Source organism: Pan troglodytes, chromosome 1, assembly GCF_028858775.2.
Source record: "Pan troglodytes isolate AG18354 chromosome 1, NHGRI_mPanTro3-v2.0_pri, whole genome shotgun sequence".
NCBI lineage: Eukaryota > Metazoa > Chordata > Mammalia > Primates > Hominidae > Pan > Pan troglodytes.
In genome coordinates this window covers 31433967-31456601 of record NC_072398.2, presented here as the reverse complement: position 1 = coordinate 31456601, position 22635 = coordinate 31433967, and the positions used below count along the sequence as shown (strand labels likewise).

General features: G+C 36.1%; 1 protein-coding gene across 18 annotated transcripts in view; it reads left to right on the top strand.

Moving 5' to 3' along the window:
* The window catches only part of SPATA17 (spermatogenesis associated 17), a 226667-nt gene that overhangs the window by 16293 nt on the left and 187739 nt on the right, over positions 1-22635 (top strand). For 14 of the 18 annotated variants that reach the window (XR_010150312.1, XR_010150313.1, XR_010150310.1 and 11 more), the window contains exons 2-4: positions 1273-1362; positions 3489-3570; positions 21407-21457. Coding sequence is in view for 10 of the 18 variants with exons in the window: in XM_016938874.4 (XP_016794363.3) it covers positions 1273-1362; positions 3489-3570; positions 21407-21457 (223 nt within the window). In the remaining 8 variants the exon portion in view is untranslated. The remainder of the gene's footprint in view (positions 1-1272; positions 1363-3488; positions 3571-21406; positions 21458-22635) is intronic. The other 4 variants (XM_054658976.2, XM_054658977.2, XM_054658955.2 and 1 more) reach the window with 1 other exon arrangement.

Genomic DNA, 22635 nt, shown 5'->3' with positions numbered 1-22635 from the left:
GTCTGGGAAGTCAGGGAAAGTTCTCTGGAGAAAAGGACTTTAAGCTGTTCTCCCTCCCACATGGAGGACAATAATATGATGCCAGAATTCACTTTAGTCAAGCCTCTTTTTAAATTTTTTTTTTTTTATTTTGAGACAGAGTCTTGCTCTGTCGCCCAGGCTGGAGTGCAATGGCGCTATCTCAGCTCACTGCAACCTCTGCCTCCTGGGTTCAAGCGATTCTTCTGTCTCGGCCCCCGAGTAGCTGGGATTACAGGAGCCCGCCACCACCCTTGGCTAATTTTTGTATTTTTAGTAGAAACGGAGTTTCACCACGTTGGCCAGGCTAGTCTCGAAATCCTGACCTCAGATGATCCGCCCACCTTGGCCTCCCAGAGTGCTGGGATTACAGGCATGAGTCACCGAGCGGGCCTTACTCAAACCTCTTTTGTAGTTTGTTACATGCAGTACAAATATACAACAATAAGGAATCTTTCCTTTCTTCTATTCCTAATTGTCTAGAGTGGTCTTACACTCTTAATTATTTCCAGCAGATTTTATTGCATCATATAGTAATCTTATCATGGTGCCTTCCGTTCATTATCAGGTAATGCAACTATTTATATATTGTTTTGTGTGGTTTTTACAGTTTATTTTACACTTAATCTACACTTTATGTAGTCTTACTGATTTGTGTGAATTCTCCCTATATTGTACATGTCTCACATCTGGATCACTGACTTGAATTTCTTATCTCTATATAAACCCTATGGCCCTCCCCTTGCCTCCTTTAATTAAACAGACTTTCTGAGAATTCTAGCTATTAATGGAACAGGCATTCTGTGATGGATTCATTTAACTTAGAGACAACTCATTTAACTGATGAATGAGTGAAATATGTGAGCATTTTCATCTTGCATGATACATGTGTAGTAGCATTTAAACAGTAAATTCAAATGATTATGTTTTAAAAATAATGTCAAAATAACACATTTCTTACTTACTCCCTAATAAAAATCACTGGCAAATTAATTAGTTGTAAAATTGGTGATTATCAAAATAAAAAAAGCAAAGCTGTTGAAAGCACATGGCTTCTCAGAGAAAGGTTAATTTTCAAAACATAGCTCATGATTTTTGAAATGCCTTATTTATTTATACTTTAATGTTATTTAAAATGACATTTGAATTTATAATTATCATCTTGGAAGAAATTAAAAATCAAGTTTAACAGGTTGACTTGCTTTAGAATTATATTAGTTACTAATGAAGTGCTTTTTAAACATTTTGTTTTAGTGTTGTAGATCCATTTAGAAAAAAGGAGAATGATGCAGCAGTTAAAATCCAAAGCTGGTTTCGAGGATGTCAAGTTCGGGCATATATCAGGTATATTGCTTTTGTCATGGAAACCTCAGATATATCATAAAAATATATTCCTTAGAAAATGTAATTTATTCATGCAGTACTCATTTCAAATAATTTTTTATTTTACTCATAATGTAGTTGATAAATTGTATGTATTTCTTTTAAAAGAAATACATAGTATTTCTGATCTTTTCTTACCAAAACTAAATTATATGGACTGTATTGCTTTTTAAAATTCTCAATATTGGCTGGGCGCAGTGGCTCACTCCTGTAATCCCAGCACTTTGGGAGGCTGAGGCAGATGGATCACTTGAGGTCAGGAGTTTGAGATCAGCCTGGCCAACAAGGTGAAACCCAGTCTCTACTAAAAATACAAAAATTAGCCGGGCATGGTGGTGCACATCTGTAATCCCAGGTACTTAGGAGGTTGAGGCAGGAGAATCCCTTGAACCCGGAAGGCGAAGTTTGCAGTGAGCTGAGAAGGTGCCACTGCATTCCAGCCTGGGCAACAGAGTGAGACTCTGCCTCAAAAAAATAAAATAAAATTCTCAATATTGCAAACACATTTGCTCAGATTCCTTTTCCCAAATTCCAAAGGATCTACAAATGACTGGGTTTGTATTTATAGCAATAAATTCATTGACTGGTAAGAAAGGGGGAAAAAGAGAAAACAGTTTCAATCTTTTCCACCATGTTGGTAGATAAAATAAAATGATGCATGGATGATGTCATTCTGACTATAAAAAGAGACAGAAATTTGTCCCTATCTTAACTCTTTCTCACTTTTTTTTTTTTTCAGTGCCCAAACTTTCCCTCAGTGTCCCATCAATTCTTAAAAAATATTTTCCTGGATAAGGTAGAGGAAAATATGCCTACTCCATAATAACTCATCAGGCCTGGAATTATCCTATATAAAACTTCCTTATACTGTCTAGTAAGAGCTAGACATGCAAACTTAAAGTGTGAAGACAAGGCTTCTCTCTCTTTTTTTTTTTTTTTTTTTTTTTCTGAAATGGAGTTTTGCTCTTGTTGTCCAGGCTGCAGTGCAATGGCACCATTTCGGTTCACCGCAACCTCCGCCTCCCAGATTCAAGCGATTCTTCTGCCTCAGCCTCTCGGGTAGCTGGGATTACAGGCATGTGCCACCATGCCTGGATAATATTGTATATTTAGTAGAGGCGAGGTTTCTCCATGTTGGTCAGGCTGGTCTCGAACTCCCGACCTCAGGTGATCCGCCCGCCTTGGCTTCCCAAAGTGCGGGGATAACAGGCATGAGCCACGGCGCCTGGAAGACAAGACTTCTCTTTTGGCCACTATATAAACTAAGGAACTTGGTGGCAAATAGAGTATTTTTGAATTCAGCAGACTAACATGATGTTGGCTTGGATAGACTGAGGATTACAGGAAAAGAATGAAGAGGAGAACTATTTCTTAACCTCATGAATTCTTTCTCTCTCTCTCTTTCTCTCTTTCTCTCTCTTTTTTTTGAGACAGAGTCTTGCTCTGTCACCCAGGTTGGAGTGCAGTGGCGCGATCTCGGCTCACTGCAACCTCTGCCTCCCTGGTTCAAGTGATTCTCCTGCCTCAGCCTCCAGAATAGCCAGGACTACAGGCGCGCACCACCACCACACCTGGCTAATTTTTGTATTTTTAGTAGAGACGGGCGGTTTCACCGTGTTGGCCAGGCTGGTCTTGAACTCCTGACCTCAGGTGATCCAACCGCCTTGGCCTCCCAAAGTGCTGGGATTACGGGCATGAGCCACTGCGCCCGGCCCTCATGAATTATTTCTAATTGCTAATAATGATTTACATCAATAGTGCCTGGATTATTTCTCAACATGTCACTGTGACCTGTTTTATAGTCTTAACATTCAAAAATATGTTAAAGAGTAAGTATTGAAGAAGAATTGAAATTAAGTATTGTGTAATAATAAGCCCCAAAGAAATAACAAATAGTTACCAATGCCGTTTTCTTCCACTTCTAGAAATGATTAATTCTATCCCACAATAACTTTCTACTGTTTAAAAGTGCACATAAACTTGGCTTTGAATTTGAATTCTTGAATTGTAGGAGAGTATTTTAACAAAGATTTAACTGACCTTATTTCAATGAAAGGATACTAATAAGCATATTTTTTTAATCCTAGGCATTTAAACAGGATTGTAACAATTATTCAAAAATGGTGGAGAAGTTTCTTAGGCAGAAAGCAATATCAACTAACTGTGCAGGTAAATATAAAATGTACATATGTTAGCATTTGAATTGTACAATATGCTGTAACTTACTCACTTTAGTCATATTTCCATATAGTTTGGAAATTACTGATGATGAGTATTTATGTAAGGACAAAATTGGGCTTCATTTTTAGTATGAGACCTATTCTTGAAAGCATTTTCTGATATTTCCATGGAGAATTGACCCATTTTTTGGTACCCAAACTACACTGATATTATTTTTGCTTGAAGTACTTTTCACAGTATATGCATTTATACTTATTTATTGGTGGTTATCTGTACTTTGTAGATGGTGAGCTTTTTGAGAGTGGGCACTGCAGCCCACTTCCTTTTTGGATCACCAACATTTTAGGCTAATGCCTTGCCCAGAACACAGTCAAAAATATCCTCATAAGGACGCTAAACTGATCAAAGTAAAGAATAAGGCTTCTTTTGTCTTCTCTTCAGGACTTTCTGATAAATTTTGTTTCATAGGTATAAATAAGGTTTAAATAATTTAATAAATGATATATCATTCCAGAATGGTTTTTTATGGAAAGTTAAACATATTTGTGGTTATATCACGTGATTAATTATTATTGGAAAGCAACAAAGATTACATGGTGCTTTTATACTAGCTATTATTTATTAAACACCTGATACCAGGCATTTTGTGTAATTATTTAATTTGTATGTTAGGATGCTTATGAAAAGTAACCGTCGTACTCATTTGGCAGGCTAGGAAACTGAGTCTCATCCACTTGTCCATGAACACATAGTGGTACATTTAATATACAAAGCAACCTTACAGTTGTTATAGAAGTTTTTACACTGGGCACAGTTGTCTCATAATTGCCAAGATCCTCTGCCTAATCTCCGTAAGGACAGAGACTATGTCTCATTAGTGTTGCACTCTCAAAGCATGGTGCCTGGCATATATTAAATAGTTAGCACTTATATAGATGAATAGAAGAATGAACAACATTTCTGTTTCTACTATGCTGTGCTCCCTTTACTGGTAGAAGACAAAAATTGATACTGATTGGTCACCAGTCTGAGTATAGTATGTCTTTTTGTTTTTCCGAGATGGAGTCTCACTCTATTCCCCAGGCTGGAGTGCAATGGCACGATTTCGTCTCACCGCAACCTCTGCCTCCTGGGTTCAAGCGATTCTCCTGCCTTAGCTTTCTGAGTAGCTGGGATTACAGGCTCCAGCCACCACACCTGGATAATTTTTTTGTGTTTTTAGTAGAGACAGGGTTTCACCATGTTGGCCAGGCTGGTCTCAAACTCCTGACCTCAGGTGATCCGCCTGCCTCGGCCTCCCAAAGTGCTGGGATTACAGGTGTGAGCCACCATGCCCGGCCAAACTTTTTTTTTTCCCTTCTCCTGTCTTGATTTTGGTTAAAAACATCATTTTTAAAAAGTAACTCTTTGAATTACTCTGAAATCAAATGCCTCTATTTCTGTTTCTGCTTAACATTTTGGAAAGGAAAAATTGGGAAGAAGATGTAACTAATAGTTACAGAATATATCCTAGGTGCCAGACACTGTGGTAAGCATTAAATATGCAATATCTCTGAGTCTTGTACCTACCTTTTGACTCTCATTGAACTGTAGAAAGAGGACAGGCTTTAGACCTGATGACGGAAGTTTGATGACTGTGGGCAAGTTATTTAACCTGTGTGGACCTTGCTTATGTCCCTTGTCTTTAAAGTGAGGATAAGAATGTGTGGGAGATTTTTGTGAAAATTAAGTGAAACACTGTACGTAAAATACCCAGAACTGTGATTGGCACCTAGTCGGTGCTCAAAAATGGTAGTTTTTCATTTGTGATGCTGTTGTTAGTATTATTCAAAAACTATCGAGGCAGTTTGCTTGGAGTAATATGAGTGAGTGATTTTCAAATCAGATTAGCTCCATTTTACATTTCTCTCACTTATGCATAATCACATGATAATTTTATTATATGTGAGTGAGTGTAGTGTGTGGATAGATAGATACATAGGCATACAATTTTTATACAGTGACTCAGGAAACCTCTTACATTTTGAAGCTTGTCTTTCTTAGAATTAGTGACAATAGAAATTAGGAGGAAAGCAAAGAAACACAAAGACAGATGTCTTTAAATCTGTACTTATAATAAATAGGAAAGAAAATTGAAGAGGGAAAAGAGACTTTCAGGGTTTAAGTGTAGATATTGGATTCACCATCAATCCATCTAAACTGCTATTCAACTCATAACCCTAGAATCTACAACTTGATATTTTAGAATATTAAAGGTGATCAGGATAATTTGTATTTCCTTCATATTGTCTATGTCTCTGTGCTTATATACTAAAATTAATATAGTTAAATATATACTCTTCTATATTGTTGAAGAGTTACATCTTCATGATCTTCATAAGATGCTCTTCTGGAAACAAATGAGTGTGGTTGTAGAAACAATCGTTTTAAGAATCTTTGACAATGGCTGACATTGGACAGTGAGCCAATGGAAGCAGAAGTCAGATAGAAGGAAGTGTTGTAGATGTTTCCTGGGCATAATGTCATATTCTTAAACAGTGAAGAGGAGATTTGATTTTTCTTCTTTTACTTTTTCAATTTGAATGCCAGGGATTTTGGTAATAACCTTTTATCTGGTATATATATGAAAAACCCGTATTTTCTATTTAAAGACATATAAAACCAAAGAATTCCATTGGCTACAGTATATATTCCATATTCTATCCAAACTTAATTTATACCATGTTAATACAGAATTTTTATTTCACATTTGGGTCCATTTGTCTCACAGGTATGGAAAAAATGTAATCAAACATCAGTGCTTCTTTTGTATGTGAAATTCCTATTGATGGCTTTTAAATACTATTTTTAAACACAAGTTTTCTTTCTCCACCTTCTTTCTCCCTTCCTTTTCCTCTTTCTTTCCAATTTTGACATATGATTTTTATTTATTTATTTATTCTTATTTACTTTTTTTTTTGGAGACAAAGTCTTTCTCTGTTGTCCAGACTGGAGTGCACTGGTGTGATCTTGGCTCACTGCAACCTCTGCCTCCCTGATTCAAACCATTCTCCTGCCTCAACTTCCCAAATAGCTGGAATTACAGGGACCTGCCACCATGCCCAGCTAATTTTCTTGTATTTTTGGTATAGACAGGGTTTCGGCATGTTGGCCAGGCTGGTCTCCAACTCCTGCCTGCCTCTGCCTCCCGAAATGCAGGGATTACAGGCATGAGCCACTGTGCCCAGGTGGCATAAGATTTTTAAAATTTATTGTGCTATCATTTACATTCAGGCCACTTTAAAAAAGTTTTAAATTTTGAAAAAATTTCAGATTTACAGAAAAGTTGCAAAAATAGTACAAAGAACTTCCATATATTCTCCACTCACATTTTTTAATCAAGTGAAAAAATTTGCATTATTATTTCCTCTTTTCTGTATACATTTTTCTCTATATACATTATTTTATTCATTTGACACAAAGTTACAGAAGTTATGCCCCCTTATCTCTCAATATATTGCATGCATATTGTTTACATAATCTTTTTTTTTTTTTTTTAGACAGAGTCTCGCTCTGTTGTCCCAGGGTGCAAGCAAGGGTGCAAGCTCAGCTCACTGCAACCTCTGCCTCCCGGGTTCAAGCGATTCTCCTGCCTCAGCCTCCCGAGTAGCTGGGACTACAGGCACGTGCCACCACGCCCGGCTAATTTTTGTATTTTTAGTAGAGACGGGGTTTTGCCGTGTTAGCCGGATGGTCTCAATCTCCTGACCTTGTGATATGCCCGCCTTGGCCTCCCAAAGTGCTGGGATTATAGGCCTGAGCCACCGCACCCGGCCCTACATAATCTTATTACAATATTAAAATCAGGAAATTGACATCTGTACAAAACTATTTGCTAATGTATAGACACTATTCATATTTTACTGATTGTACCAGTAATGTCATTTATAGCAAAAAATCTTTTCCAGGGTACAAACTAGGATTTCACTTTGTAGTTAGTGTTTGTTGTGTCTGTTTAGTCACCTTTAATCTGGAATAATTTTTTAGTCCGTCTTCACTTTTCATAACCCTAATATTTTTGGGGAGTACAGACTAGTTATTTTTCAGATTATTTCTCAATTTTTGCTTGCTAGTGTTTCTTCAGCGTTAGATTCTGGTTATGCATTTTTAGCAGAAATACATCTTAATACATCATATTATGATGCATATGTCATCAGTTTGTCCAATAAATGTTGTTAACTTTGATTAAAGTAGTGTCTCTCGGGTTTCTACACTGTCAACTTACTATTTGTCTCTCATGAGGGGATATTTAAATGCTATGTATACATCTTCTTCCTCATTAAACTTTTGTATGCTAGGTTTAGCATCCAATTACGATTCTTACCAGAATCAATTATTACTATAGATCTTCAACAGTGATTTTCTAATTCCATTGTTTCTCCTACATTTACTTACCAGCATTTTGCTATAAGAGATTTTCCTCTCTTCCATTTATTTATTTATTCATGTATTTATATGAGTATGAAGTAATGGATTCCTATTTTATTCAATGGGTGGGTTATGGTCAACTATTCTCACTAAATGGTTTGGTGCTCAAATAGTCCTTCGTTTTCTCACTAGGAGCTTCTTCAAACCAATTTTTGATAGAATCATATTACTTAACCAGGATGACCAAGAAATTAAGACATTCTGTGGAGTAATGAGCACCTTTAGTCCCATTATTTATAAGCAATTGGGGTTGTATGTCAATGGTATGGACAAAGACAGTAGAGTATACTTATGCATATAAGACATTCCTGGGTTCAAGTGATTCTCCTGCCTCAGCCTCCCAAGTAGCTGGGATTACAGGTGCCTCCCCCACCCCCCACGCCCGGCTAGTTTTTGTATTTTTAGTAGAGATGGGGTTTCACCATGTTGGCCAGGCTGCTCTCGAACTCCTGACCTCAGATGATCCACCCGCCTTGGCCTCCCAAAATGCTGGGATTACAGGCATGAGTCACTGCACCAGGCTGAGACCTCTTTTTAATCAAACATATAAGATTTCATACATTTCAATAACTGTATTCAAAGTAGTCACCTTGGAATGTGTATTTATTTTAATGATGCTGGGGTTGCTGATTAAAAAAATACTTTTAAGAGTTCAAATAATAAGCCACCTAAGAATATTTGTTTTGTTACTTTAGCATCTCAACTGGATTTGATCAAAAATGGTATCACCCAGTATAATCACCAAATGATTCTCCAGATTTGGATCTAATTTTTTTTTTGCTTCTTTTGAAAACAAAATCAAAATATGAAGCTTTTCCTCATTTAGATTGGTTCATGATGGTTTTTAAATCTGGTAAGCTCTAAGCTCCTTGGGAATAGGTCTGATGTATGTATGTATGTATGTATTTTTGCCATTGTGTACACACTGCCTAACATAAGGCATGAAACAGAATCATAATGGAATCTTAATAAATAATTATGAAATAAGATTAAAATAGCTCCCATTTCTTGATTGCCTAGTGAAAGTGGAATATTGCATTAAGCATTTTACATTCTTCATGTGTACACCAACTATGGAAAGTATTACACCAACCCTATGAATATTATCACTATTTTATAGATGAAGAATCTGATGCTCAGCTTACTTCCTCAGGGACACACTGCTATTGCTGTTATTACTATTACTGTTATGTGGAGAAGAGTTCAAACTCAGTTTGACCTGATTTCAAAATCCTTATATATTGAGCTGGTAGGCAATTCAATCTCAGCCCTTATTGGGGATTTTTCTCCTTTATACAGAGTTCCTGTGGGACTTAACTAGTGCCAGTGTATCAGAGATTCCTGCCTTCATGGAGCCTTCATTCAAAAGATGTCCATTGTCTAAGATGATGTGTTTGAACCTTCCAAATTAATCCTTAGAGGACTCTATGGCTGCTGAGCCACATTAAGGGAATGGGAATTTTTACCAGAGCTGATATCCTTAGCACTTAGAGGCCCATCTTCTCCACAGCTGTCATGAAGCTTACCCCTAGAGTTTTAGCCACCTCCCAGAAGCCATAGGAATGCCAAATGCTGCATTGCTTCCTTTCAGAAGGCTAATGTTCAGTTCTTTCTTAGGCATGTGGAATCTTTGCTCCTCTCTTTTCATCCTATGCCCACACCACTTCTTTTACACCTCACACTGCTCTGCCCACCTTCCACCAACATATTGCCTCAGAGCTTAGGTTTTAGAAAAACAAAGCCAGGAATGGACAATCACATGTAAATCTTCTGAAGCAAGAGTGCATGAAATGATCTGCTGTTTTCCTGGGTTGGGCAGTGGGACATGAGTTGAGGATACTGTTTGAACCTCTACACTGTCACACACTTAGTCCTAAATTAAGTTTGCTTAAATCATCATTTTCTTAATTTCTGCTGCATAATTTTTTTGGCCTTACAGTTATATACAATAATAACAGTGTCATACAGTATATGATTAAGTTATAAAATGAATGGTGTAGAACAGTCATTTTAAAACTTTAGTAATAAAACCTCCTCTAACTAAAATTTTAGCAAAATTCTTAGTCCTGTATGTAAAAGAGATATGATATAGTTTGAATGTTTGTCCCTGTATTAGTCTGTTTTCATGCTGCTGATAAAAACATACCTGAGACTGGGTCATTTATAAAGAAAAAGTTTAATGGACTCACAGTTCCACATGGTTGGAGAGGCCTCACAATCATGGCGGAAGGTGAAATGTATGTCTTACATGGTGGCAAGCAAGAGAGAATGAGCAAAAGGAGGAAAAGCCCCATACAAAACCATCAGATCTTGTGAGACTTGTTCCCTATCTATGAGGACAATATGAGGAAAACTGCCCCCATGATTCAATTATCTCTGTCTGGCCCCACCCTTGACACATGGGGATTATTACAATTCAACATGAGATTTGGGTGGGGACACAGCCAAACCATATCAGTCCCCTCTAAATCTCATGTTGAAATATAACCCAGTGTTGGAGGTGGGGCCTGGTTGGAGGTGTTTGGGTCATGGGGGAGGATCCCTCATGAAAGACTTGGTCCCCTCCCCACAGTAATGAGTGAGTTCTCGTGTTAATTCATATGAGAGCTGATTGTTTAAAGGAGTCTGGCAGCTTGAACGGCTCCCTCTCTTGCCATGTGACATGCCTGCTCTCCCTTTACCTTCCACCATGAGTAAAAGCTTCCTGAGGCCTCACTAGAAGCGGAGCAGATGCTGATACCACATACAGATGAGCCAAATTGACCTCTTTTCTTTATAAATTAGTCAGTCTGGGGCCGGGTGTGGAGGCTCACACCTGTAATCCCAGGACTTTGGGAGGTCAATGCGGGCGGATCACGAGGTCAGGAGATCAAGACCATCCTGGTTAACATGGTGATAGCCCGTCTCTACTAAGAACACAAAAAATTAGCAGGGCGTGGTGGCAGGTGCCTGTAGTCCTAGCTACTCGGGAGGCTGAGGCAGGAGAATGGCGTGAACCCGGGAGGCGGAGCTTGCAGTGAGCCAAGATCGCACCACTGCACTCCAGCCTGGGTGACAGAGCGAGACTCTATCTCAAAAAATCATAATAATAAATAATAATAATAAATCAATGAATTAGTCTGTCTCAGTATTCCCTTATAGTATGCAAAATAGACCCACATAAAATATAGGCAGTGCAACTATTTTGGAAGCTAGACAAATGCAACTGCTTCATTTCTTTCCCTGTGTTTTCTATTGTCGCCTGAGCCACGAGGGCATGATTTGAAAGCCACTGATTTAATTTTCTTGACTCTGGAAGGATCTCTGGAAAGATCACACGTGAAAAACCTGATGATATTACTGCCTGGGGGGAAGAGAACTGAGTAGTTGAGGGACAGGCATGGGAGAGAGACTTCAATGTCAACTCATTTGTAGTGTTTGAATTTTAAACAATGTGCATGTATTATCTATTAAATAAATTAATTTAAAAAGAAATTCAATTTAAAGGAGACTTTGCCCATCAAAACACACACACACACACACACACACACACACACCACACACACACACACACAAATAGAAGTAATAAGTATTCAGGTGAGAAGTTAACATAGGCTCTGAAGGTCAAGGAAATGACACTTCAGCTAACCCTTGGGAAGAAAACATGAATGAAATTTTGAAATTAGGAATGAGAATAACATATACAGAAAAAATTAGATAGTTGCTCTAAATTATGCAGACAGTGGGGAATAACAGAAGGTTGGTAAGGAGTTCAGTGTGACTTTTATAAAATAATTTTATATTAATATATTTTTAAAGGAATTTTTTACTTAAAAATAGTTTTTACAATCATTGTCTCATTATGTCATGAGCAATGGTTCTGTTAAGAAGAATGTGCAGGTGGTATCTGTTTTATAGATGAAGAAATTGGTACTCAGGGAGACTAAATGATGTGCCTAGGGTTCTCAGCTCCTGATCCATATATATCTATATAGATCCACATACTAAATACTAAACATCTTCTCTGGATGTCCCTCGGGTGGCCCAAATTGGCTCGTCCTATATTTCTTTTTTTCAGGTAAATAGTACTGCAATTCAACCAGAAATCGAACCCTGAGAAACAGTCATCCTAGACTCTCTACCACCTCTTGTTCCCTATCTCACCTTCTATTGGTCATCAAATCATTTTTACTTTCCCTCTTAAAAGCCTCTTGATTCCAAACTAAACTTCATCATTTTACTGCCATGCCTGTAGTTCTCCTTCCCATAGCATACAATGTAAAGTCCTTTGCTTTTTAACATGACATGTGAGGTCTTCCATGGTCTTACCATTGCTTCTTATCTAATGTCACTTCTTGCTATACCTATGTAAATATGCTTTAGTCGTATTCAACCACTTGCCATTGCCCAAATATGCAGTGTCCTTATCACCCAAAGATTTTTGGCAAATGCTGTTCCCTCTGCCTGGAATGCTTTTCTTCACTCTAACATGCCTCTCATTGGTCTGATTTCCTACGTATCCCTCAAGACTTTACTTGAAGATCAACTTTTCCTAATCTTAGTAGAAAGTAAAATTCGGGAATACTGAAAACATTAATTTTGTCTTCTTAAATGCTTGTCATGTAGGCATTTGTCTCACTGATACATTTGTTTATTTACATCTCTCTCATTTGATTGGAAGCTCCTGAGTAGCAGTGATGAGTCTAATTATATCTCAAAAATATCCCAGTGACTGACACATAAAAGGCCTACTGAAATTTTTACCAACTGGATAAATAAATGATTCACAGGGATACAAGTTGGAAGATGTTTGCTGTGACCAATGTAGATGATGATTAACATCAGTATGTGCCAGGGTGGATTGTATTCTTGTTCAAAATTAGTCATCCCATCTCCCCTTCTTCATAAAAAGGATGATTCATACTCATCCCACCGATGTGGGGCTTGTCTATGTGTTGTGAGCAGATGGGATATATGCCACACCCAAACTGAAGCTTTAAAGAGGTGTTCTCGGTCTTTTCCTCTGGCAAAAGAATGGCATACCTTAGATCCAGCTTGCTCCTTCAACCTTAGGGCTGAGACGAAGAGATATGTGGGACATAGCTACAGGGAACCTTAGCTCACATGTAGTGTGAGTAAGAAATAAACTTTTGTTGTTTTGCAACCTACTGCAATGGTTGTATTTTTATCTTAGCAAAGCTGATTGATAGTTATAATGATAACAAAAGCAAGGATGTGTATAAGAAACATTCTGAATGGGTTACTCGGTTATGCTTACAAAAAGATGTTTGGAGCTTTTGGAGTTTGTGATGATGTTAGGACACCTCCATGTGGTGGTATCTTGTAAGGCGATGGTGCAAACTCAGCAAAATCTCTGGCACATCAAAATTAGAACTCAACAAATATTTGTTAAACCAAGCTATTGAATGGGAGCTTAGATTAAAGATCAGCACTGGAGATAAAAGTTCTAGATCCATAGTTATAAGATGACAGGATTTTCTACCTAATGAAAAAAGTATGTGAACAGTACAGAATGGTGTCTAAGAATTGAGGCTTGTGGAATGCATTAGGTAGAATTTAGGAAGAGGAAAGGGAATTAAAAATAAGAATAAACGGGAAAACAGAGTGATGTTATATCACAGGAATTAGAGGAGAAAACTTATAGGAAACTTGGAGTTGTCAAATGTGAAGTTCAAGCAGAAAGAGGAATGTGAAAAGATAGAAGTTCTGGGATCTCTTTAGTGAGGAAAGTCAACTTTCCTCAAAATTCTCCTATACCAAAATATTTCTATCCAGCTTTTAAATAATTCTCATGGTGACATCAAATAGCTTATCAAGTCCTAAAGAGTCATGTGCTCTGCATTGCAGTGACTTCATTAACCCACAATAATAGAGCTATTCCAGTCTTGTTTTGTGATTTGTTTGCCTCATTTTTGCTTCCTGTATGACTGTTGTTTTTGTTTTTCTTTTCAACTTCCATTTTAGGCCTTTCTGCTGACTTTCATGCTGCTATATCTAGCAACATAACCCAAATTTGCCTATCTTAGGGGTACAGAACTGTTGGGTCACAACTGTGAAAATTCTTTCCTATTATTGAGGATGTGCTCTGATTCTCCTTTTTATTGGTAACAAACTTATTGTCACCTGGTGCATGTGCTCAGTGCACATGCATTTTATGCATGCTGAACTCTTGGTTTAATTTTACTGTGGCCTGTTCATTTCATTGTACAATCAAATAGTCCTACTATTTGGGGACCCATCTTGTTTTAGCTGTGTAGTGTTCTAGTTAGCTTTTCCTTACCCCTTCCTTACTCCATTCGTTTCATAAATGGGGAAATAAAAATAAGTCATTCTTTTAAGCAATAGTACCACAAAAATGTAGAAATATCCTTTCATTTGCTTCTTGTAAGAGCACTAACAATTTGAGAGTTCCCTGACTGCATTTATCTGTAAAAACTAAATTGGATGGCTTGTATACATTTTGTTATATTTTTACATTTGCCTTCCTTTTTTATATTTTGTCATTACCCAATTTACATTATGTTTAATATCAGATGTGCTACTTTTGAATCACCATAGTCTGAGAGCAGAGAAGTATAAAGGCTATTGTAGTATATAATTAGTTTGATATGAGGTGTTATAAAATAATTATATATAACTGTAGTCCTAGACAGGTCAATGTTACGTTTTTAAATTGAGATCATCTAGTGAATAACATATGTATGGCAACCACATTAAAACTCAATTTAATTAAATTTTTTTGTTGAAATGTATTAATAGCCTATGGTAGAACTATTTAATTTACAAAGATTGATTATGATTAAAAAGAGAAATTATTCAAATTATAAAAATAACATTATATACTGATGAAATCAAGGTTCCCAGTATTCATACATGGCTTACCATTATAACACTTCTTTCAATGTTTTCATATATGATTATTTAAAAGAGGAACAATGAAAGTTTTATTAACTTTAAATGGGAAAAATGATGACATGTACCATCAAATTCCATTGCATGTTGTTACGATAAAAGCCAACAATTTGATCTTTTCATGGTTGGCAAAAATGTATAAAATACCAGTCACTAGTTTTAAAAGTGATAAGAGATTGACATTGTTGCTTTCACAGATGTTTTTATTTCTCTTCATTAGATGAACACATGTTTATTTTTAGATGAGAAAATGCCCAATATTTTTGATATTTTTCTTTATAGGACTTCCAAATCAGTTATAAGATAATAAGGCAGCATTCTTCACCTTTTAGTGTAATACCAGAAAACTGAAACATATATATATATTTTCCTTAGGGTCTAAACTTCAAAGACAGGACAACTTAAGACTCTGAGTTACTAATATTAATTTAAAACTTTAACAACACATTTTTATCATAATTATAATATAAGTTTAGATTTGGTTCACCTAATCTTAAAGATAATATTACTGGTAACTGGGAGAAAGAATATAATTGGCTTTTAATTCTTTTTTATGGAAAAAATGATATTTTAAAAATGAACTGTTCAGGACAGGTGCAGTGGCTGATGCCTGTAATCCCAGCACTTTGGGAGGCCAACGCAGGCAGATCACCTGAGGTCAGGAGTTCGAGACCAACCTGGCCAACTTAGTGAAACCCCGTCTCTATTAAAAATACAAAAATTGGCCAGGCATTGTGGCGCGCGCTTGTAATCCTAGCCACTCGGGAGGCTGAGACAGGAGAATCGCTTGAACCTGGGAGGCAGAGGTTGCAGTGAGCCAAGATCCCGCCATTGCACTCCAGCCTGGGCGACAAGAGTGAAACTCCATCTCAAAAAAAAAAAAAAAAGAACAGTTGATAATGACCAAATTGTTATCAATTGCCAGCAAACAAGGCAAAGCATATGCACAAAATACTCATAATTACTTGATTAGAAATTAATTTAATGATTATACTCAAAATTATGAAATGTCGATGGCCCTAATATGGAAAATAACAAAAACTCAGGCTCATCAGGTCTGTTATCCATTGTGCATGGCTTCTAAAGGTTTCATTCTCATCACTTTAATGCATATATTTCTTTTGTATTTTTCAATCTAGCAAATGATGCCAGTTGATCTCATCGTGTCATCTAGATAAATTACTCAAAATTATTATAAATACATATTACTTTAAATGTTTTGCACTTGAAATTGTTGATTATTTCATCCTTGAAGCTCATATTTTCTTGGTTTTCAACCAAAATGCTCAACAATAAAGGAAAGATTAAATAACTTATGGTATGTTCGTATAACAAAAAAACCATGCAGTTATTGTATATTGTACATGAAAATATGCGAAGAAGGATTTTAAAACTGAGGAAAAGAAGAGATCCATACTAGATTTGTTTAGAGTGGGTGAAACAGTCTTTTAACAGAAATTAAGCCTCCAGGGCTTTACGGAGAAGAATTTGCAGTCTGGGTTTAAAACAATAGGTGGAACAGTCATAGTTGACAACGTCTGGAGCATGTTTTGAGAATATAAGGCTAAACTGAAGTGTGGGGTCATTGGGACTGGAAAAGGTGGGTAATTGTGAGATTAGGGAATTGAATGTGCTGTTGACATGAATATGAAAAGTCTTGGGATGGTGGCAGAAGTTCCAATGAAGTGTAAGACTTTAACCTAGGTGTTAAAAATCTTTTTTTTTTTTTTTTTTGAGATGGAGTCTCACTCTGTTGCCCAGACTGGAGTGCAGTGGTGCAGCTGCTCCCTACAACCTCTGCCTCCCAGGTTCAAGCAATTCTCCTGTCTCAGCCTCCTGAGTAGCTGGGATTACAGGTGCTCACCACCACACCTGGCTAATTTGTTTTTTGTATTTTTAGTAGAGACGGGGTTTCACCGTGTTGGCCAGGCTGGTCTCGAACTCCTGACCTCCAGTGATCTGCCCACCTCAGCCTCCCAAAATGCTGGGAATACAGGCGTAAACCACCACACCCGGCCCAAAATCTTTATACCCTATAGCGGGAGCAGGTTGGGAGGGCAACAAGGAGAGATAGAGGATAGTGTGATTCAGAAGCCTAAGGAAGGATAAGAACACCTAAAAGGAATAGAGAGTAATAAAGTTGAATAACCTCAGATTAGAAATGGGTTCTTTTATTTATTTATTTATTTAAAGAAGTTCATCCTACTGGTTTGAAATGGTTTGAAAGTACCCTTTGGAGTTAGGAATGCTAGCTTCTTATTCCACTTGGTAGCACTCGTAGTAGGGAAGAAAAGGTAGTTTCTCCTATAAATAAATGCTTATAAGGAAAACAGGGGAGATAGGATTTGGACAGCTAAAAAGGAATGGTAAGACATTTCAGGCAAGCAAAGTCATATGAATATGAAAGGGAGAAGAAAAAAACGTGCAGTAATTTGATCAGATTGAGGTTTAAGGGAAAGGAATAGGGAGGGATAATTGGAAAAAAAACAACTGGCACTTGATTGTGGCGAATTTTGCTTATCAATTTGACCTGTAAGAGAGTAGTTCTCATTTGTCCCCCACCCACGTTGTAATTCACTTGATAGAGAAAAAATAAACTTAAATATGGGATATACTCTCATCAGTAATCATTATCGTACTAGAGAAATAAAAATAGTTAAGTGGCATGTGCCTTAGCTTGTGACTATACATCTCTCTCTCTCCTAGTGATCTGAAATACTCAAGTGTGTTAGTTACATCAATCAGCCCAATTAGGATGCCTTGCTTTAAGCAATTGGAAATTATTGAAAGTCTATGATTTTAAAAATTCAAAAAAGGAGTTGATAAAAGCAATACTTTACAAAATTAATCTAGAAGAACTGTTCAAAATGGATTAAACAGAAGATTAAGCAGGTATGAAGACTGTAGGTTGTTCAGTCATAGGAAAAGAAGACTTGACAAAGCCCAGGGATTAGTTGGAAATGATAGGTAAAAATGAAAGAATCAAGTCCTCAATATAAAATAGAAAAGCAACATGGCCAATGGTGGGACTGGGTTCTCAGAAGTTTGTCTTACAGGCAGGATAACATTCAAAATACTCAGCCATGTATACAGTTGGGTCAGTCATCACAGTTCATGGACAACAAATCAGAAAGGACATCAGTTATAAATAATAAGTATAACCTCTGTGGTCTAATTCCATTGAATAAGAGCCCTGTCTAAAAGATCCATATGGATATCAACCAGTCAGAAAATTAATTATGTTTTCAAAAGGAATATATTCCTTCTAAAAAATTTCAGAAGCTTTCTAAAAATTGAGCTAGGTAATATGACAAAGGCCACATAGAGCTAACAAATGGCTGATAACGTTCAAATGCTATTTTTTAATCCCAGGAATTCTTCCTATCCTATCTGATGTAAATGCAAGACATCAATTCTCCCTATCTTTCCTGTTCTTTTCCCCTCCCTCTTTTTCTTCATTTATTCAACAAATATTTGGTGAACATCTAAAATTGAGCACCATGTTTCCACTGCAATAAAACAATCTACTTCTTTTATACTTAATTTTCGCCCGAGATCTTTCATCTTCCCCTTTAAAGTAGACTCGATATCTTGATGATAAAGGAATAGGTAATTAATAAATAAGAATTTTGTCTGCTGAGACATTAAAATGGCTTGTCATTCTTGGATATGTTATTAACATTTGGTAGGTACAATATGCTTTCCTCACCCAATTTCATGGAATGAAAAAAACAAAACTTTTAAGACAGAATTCTAGAAAATAATTTTTTAAGAACTAGAGCCTTTCTATGAGTTACATTTTAAGTGTTCAAGTAACCCAAAGGGTTAATGTTAATATAACAAATAATCACCATTTTCAGAATGGAAAAACAAAGATAAAATTTTACAAAAGTTTGAAGTGTTTATATGAATCTCTTAGAAAGCTTATGGAAATGCGGTTCACATTTACATGTGTTTTTTTTTTTTTTAGTTTTTAAAAAAATTATGGTAAAATATGTGTAGCATAAAATTTACCACTTCAATCATTTTTAACTGTATTATTCAGTAGCATTAAGTATATTCACATTGTTACATAACCATCACCACTGTTCATCTCCAGAACTTTTTCATCTTCCCAAATTGAAACTCTGTACATGTTAAATAATAACTCTCCCTTCCCTCCAGTCACTAGTAACCACTTTCTACTTTCTGTCTGTATGAATTAGACTATTCTAGTACCTCATGTAAATGGAATAATAAAATATTTTGTTGCATATGCTTCTTTCAGTACTTTCTAAAGCATCTGGGCTAGACAATTGAGAATAAATGTGGTATCAATTAGTAGTTCACTTAAGAATGATATGTGAGAATCAAAGTGCTTTCTCACCTCTTAACTACAGGATTCAGAATTCTTTGGTTCAAAATCTGAATCTTTTTTTCCTGTTAGTTCATAATAAAATTGAGCCTTTTATACTTTTTGGAATTTTACTTTTTTTTTCTTTTTTTTTTTTTTTGAGACGGAGTCTCACTCTGTCACCTGGGCTGGAATGCAGTGGCTCGATCTTGGCTCACTGCAACCTCCGCCTCCCAGGTTCAAGAGATTCTCCTGCCTCAGCCTCCTGAGTAGTTGGGATTACAGTCGCCTGCCACTACGCCCAGCTACTTTTTTGTAGTTTTAGTAGAGACGGGGTTTCACCATGTTGGCCAGGCTGGTCTCGAACTCCTGACCTCGTGAGTCGCCTGCCTCGGCCTCCCAAAGTGCTGGGATTACAGGCATGAGCTACCACGCCTGGCCTAGAATTTTACTTATAGTTAAATTACATACTTTTAACTACAAAATGTGTAATGTGAGCACTACTGATAATCCTTTTCATAATGACTATTAGCTATGTCCTGAGCACCTTAGATACTTGATCTCATTTTAGTCTTCACGACAACTCAATGAAGCATATAATGACCAGTTTTCTAAGAATGGAAATCAAGACTGAGAGACTTTCAGTAAGTTGTTCATGGCCACACAGCTGTTAAAAGCAAAGCCAGGAATTGAACACAGGTCTGTGACTCAAAAGCTCACACATTCACTCTACTGTTAACTAAACAATGATATGATAAAGACAAGAAACGTCTTTTTCTGAACCCAAACTCTTGGAAATATATAATATCCAATGTATTTCTTCTTTATAGAAATGTTTAATAGCAATGTCTGCTTCAATATGATGTCAAGAAGTACACTATTAAAGTAAATATTTTAAATCACCTCAAACACCAATTACACCTTGCTTACAATCATGAAGAAAGAGAACTTCAAATGAAGAAACGTTGTTGTGTTCATTTGTAAATAACATATTGCAGCCAACTGTTTCTTAATTGCTCAGACTGTTGATAAATAATCCACAGACAATTTGCTTTGGATCAGACCAGGCAATTCAAACAACACTAATTACAGTGAAACCCTTTTATATGAATTTGTTTGTCATGGGGCAGAAAGCCCCTTTATAAAGAGTTAAGGCACTTTTTTCTGATTTTTGCCTGAAACATAACAATTATTACCTGGGCTCAAGTTACAGTGAATAAATTTTGGTTGAATAAAAATGGATAAAGTTGTATACCATGTTAAAAATATGTATCTCATTGCTTTTATTGTTTATTGTACTGTCATGAATTATATTAATTTTATATTTTTAATTAAAAGATAGAGCAGATGGGGAAGCTTAATTTAAAGAATATTTTCATTGAAATAAGCTACATTGTTGAATGATTTACTGTAACAGAAATTTGTATATTAATATGTAGATGTGTCTTTACTAGAGAGAAACCAACACTTCAGGAAGTCTTCACTATATCAAGGGATTTGCTGTAACATGATATCATTGTATTTATGATTTTATGGTGTTAAAATGAATATTAAATGAAACAAAATTCCCAAGGATTACTCAGGAGGCAGCTAAGTACATAACATTTTGCATAGATGGTTGGAAGGCACAATTTTGCTCCATCACTGCATCCATATCCTTGAACGATTTCGACTGAAGACAGCATTTCTTTGAATTTTTCATTAAACCAGACGTCTTGAAATATGAATTCCTTTTATGTTTCTGTGAGTTTTGGCTAAAAGAACCCCAGTGAATAAATCATACAATACTACATGTCACCAGCACTTGTGAATATTTCTGCTTTGTTATTCTATTCTCAGTAGAGCACCATTGATTATCAAACTCAGCAGAGAGCATTTTATGATCATATATCTCCATTAGCTCCTAGTTTGACTACCATAGATTTTTCTGGTTAAGCTTGCATTATGTATTAGGAAGCCTATCTCTTCAATACAACATTTGATTTCATTTTTCTAAGGCTAGAACTCTTATTATGTATTATGTATAAAGATTCTTATCTTTTATATGTAAAAATAGGCTGCACTGTCTTTGTGTAACTGAAATGCATGCCATCTTTTTTTCTTGATTCACAGGTAGCATATTATACTATGATGATGAATCTCTACAATGCAATGGCTGTCAGGGTAAATATTTCTTCACTTGTTAAACAAATGAAAAGTCAATTGTGCCCTGAATTCGCTTTTAATAAAATGAGCAAAGCAGAATAATGCAAATTTGATTGATATGCTAATGGTAAAGAGAGAAAGAGTATGTAGTTAAAAAGTTAGTTATGCTAAATAATCTTGGCAGTATTAAAAATTAGAGTAAAATGTAAAACATGTAATTATAAATGCTTATGTTTTAGAATGTTGAATATCTCTGAGCCATAACTAGAGAAAGACTTAAATATTAATGAAGCAATGTATTAGTTTCCATATGTCATATAGAATACATTGTGATAAATAGATGAACATGGTTGTGAAATATAAGATTCCTGCCCAATACAAATCAATTAGAAATTATTCATATGATTTAACAGTAATGAAGTCAGTTTCCAGCTTCGAAGTTTTATTTCTAACAGTTCTGTGTTCATTTTTAATGTGTTATTTTCCTAATAGGAAACTGAATTTAGCAATTATGGAGCTTGAACTCGGTTTCTGCACTGATCTTGGGAATGGACATAACAAAAATATTATTTCTTTTGTTTCAGACAATATGATAATAATTTAATTGCTAAGCTATTATAAATGGAGAAATTTCTTAAGTGAATTTCATTAGTGTCCTTAAAATCTATGTTGCCTTATATTCTTTTTCATTAATCTGTTAGTTCTTCTGCAAATAATGGATTTTATTTTGAGTGAGGCAAGGTAGTAAAATCCTTTCTGAAAGTGCTGGGGTGAACCATAGTGGCTAAGTTAACATTATTTTGACTATGTGTTTTGCTTTAGAAAGAGGCTCTTTCCTTTTCAGGTGAGTGTGCTGGTAGTCTAGCCAGCTCACTCTAGTATTTCTTCATCCTCCTCTCTGCTTGTTCTCCTGGAGTTTGAGGAAAAATATAAAAGGATGAAGTAGATCTTCCTGCTGCTTTTCTTGAGCCAGAGGCAGAAAATCTAGCTGCAATAGGCTATTTGCCTTTCTCAGTAATATTCATATAGGAAAACAATTCAATTTTTCTCTTTTAAAGGGAATACTTTGGTCTGGGAATTTCAGAGGTTTTGTACAGCTTTGCTATAAACTTAACCTCTGAGACTAAAACACCATTGATTCTTTTCTTCTTACTTCATGTCAGATGGATCTCCAAAATAAAAAGTCATAGATGACT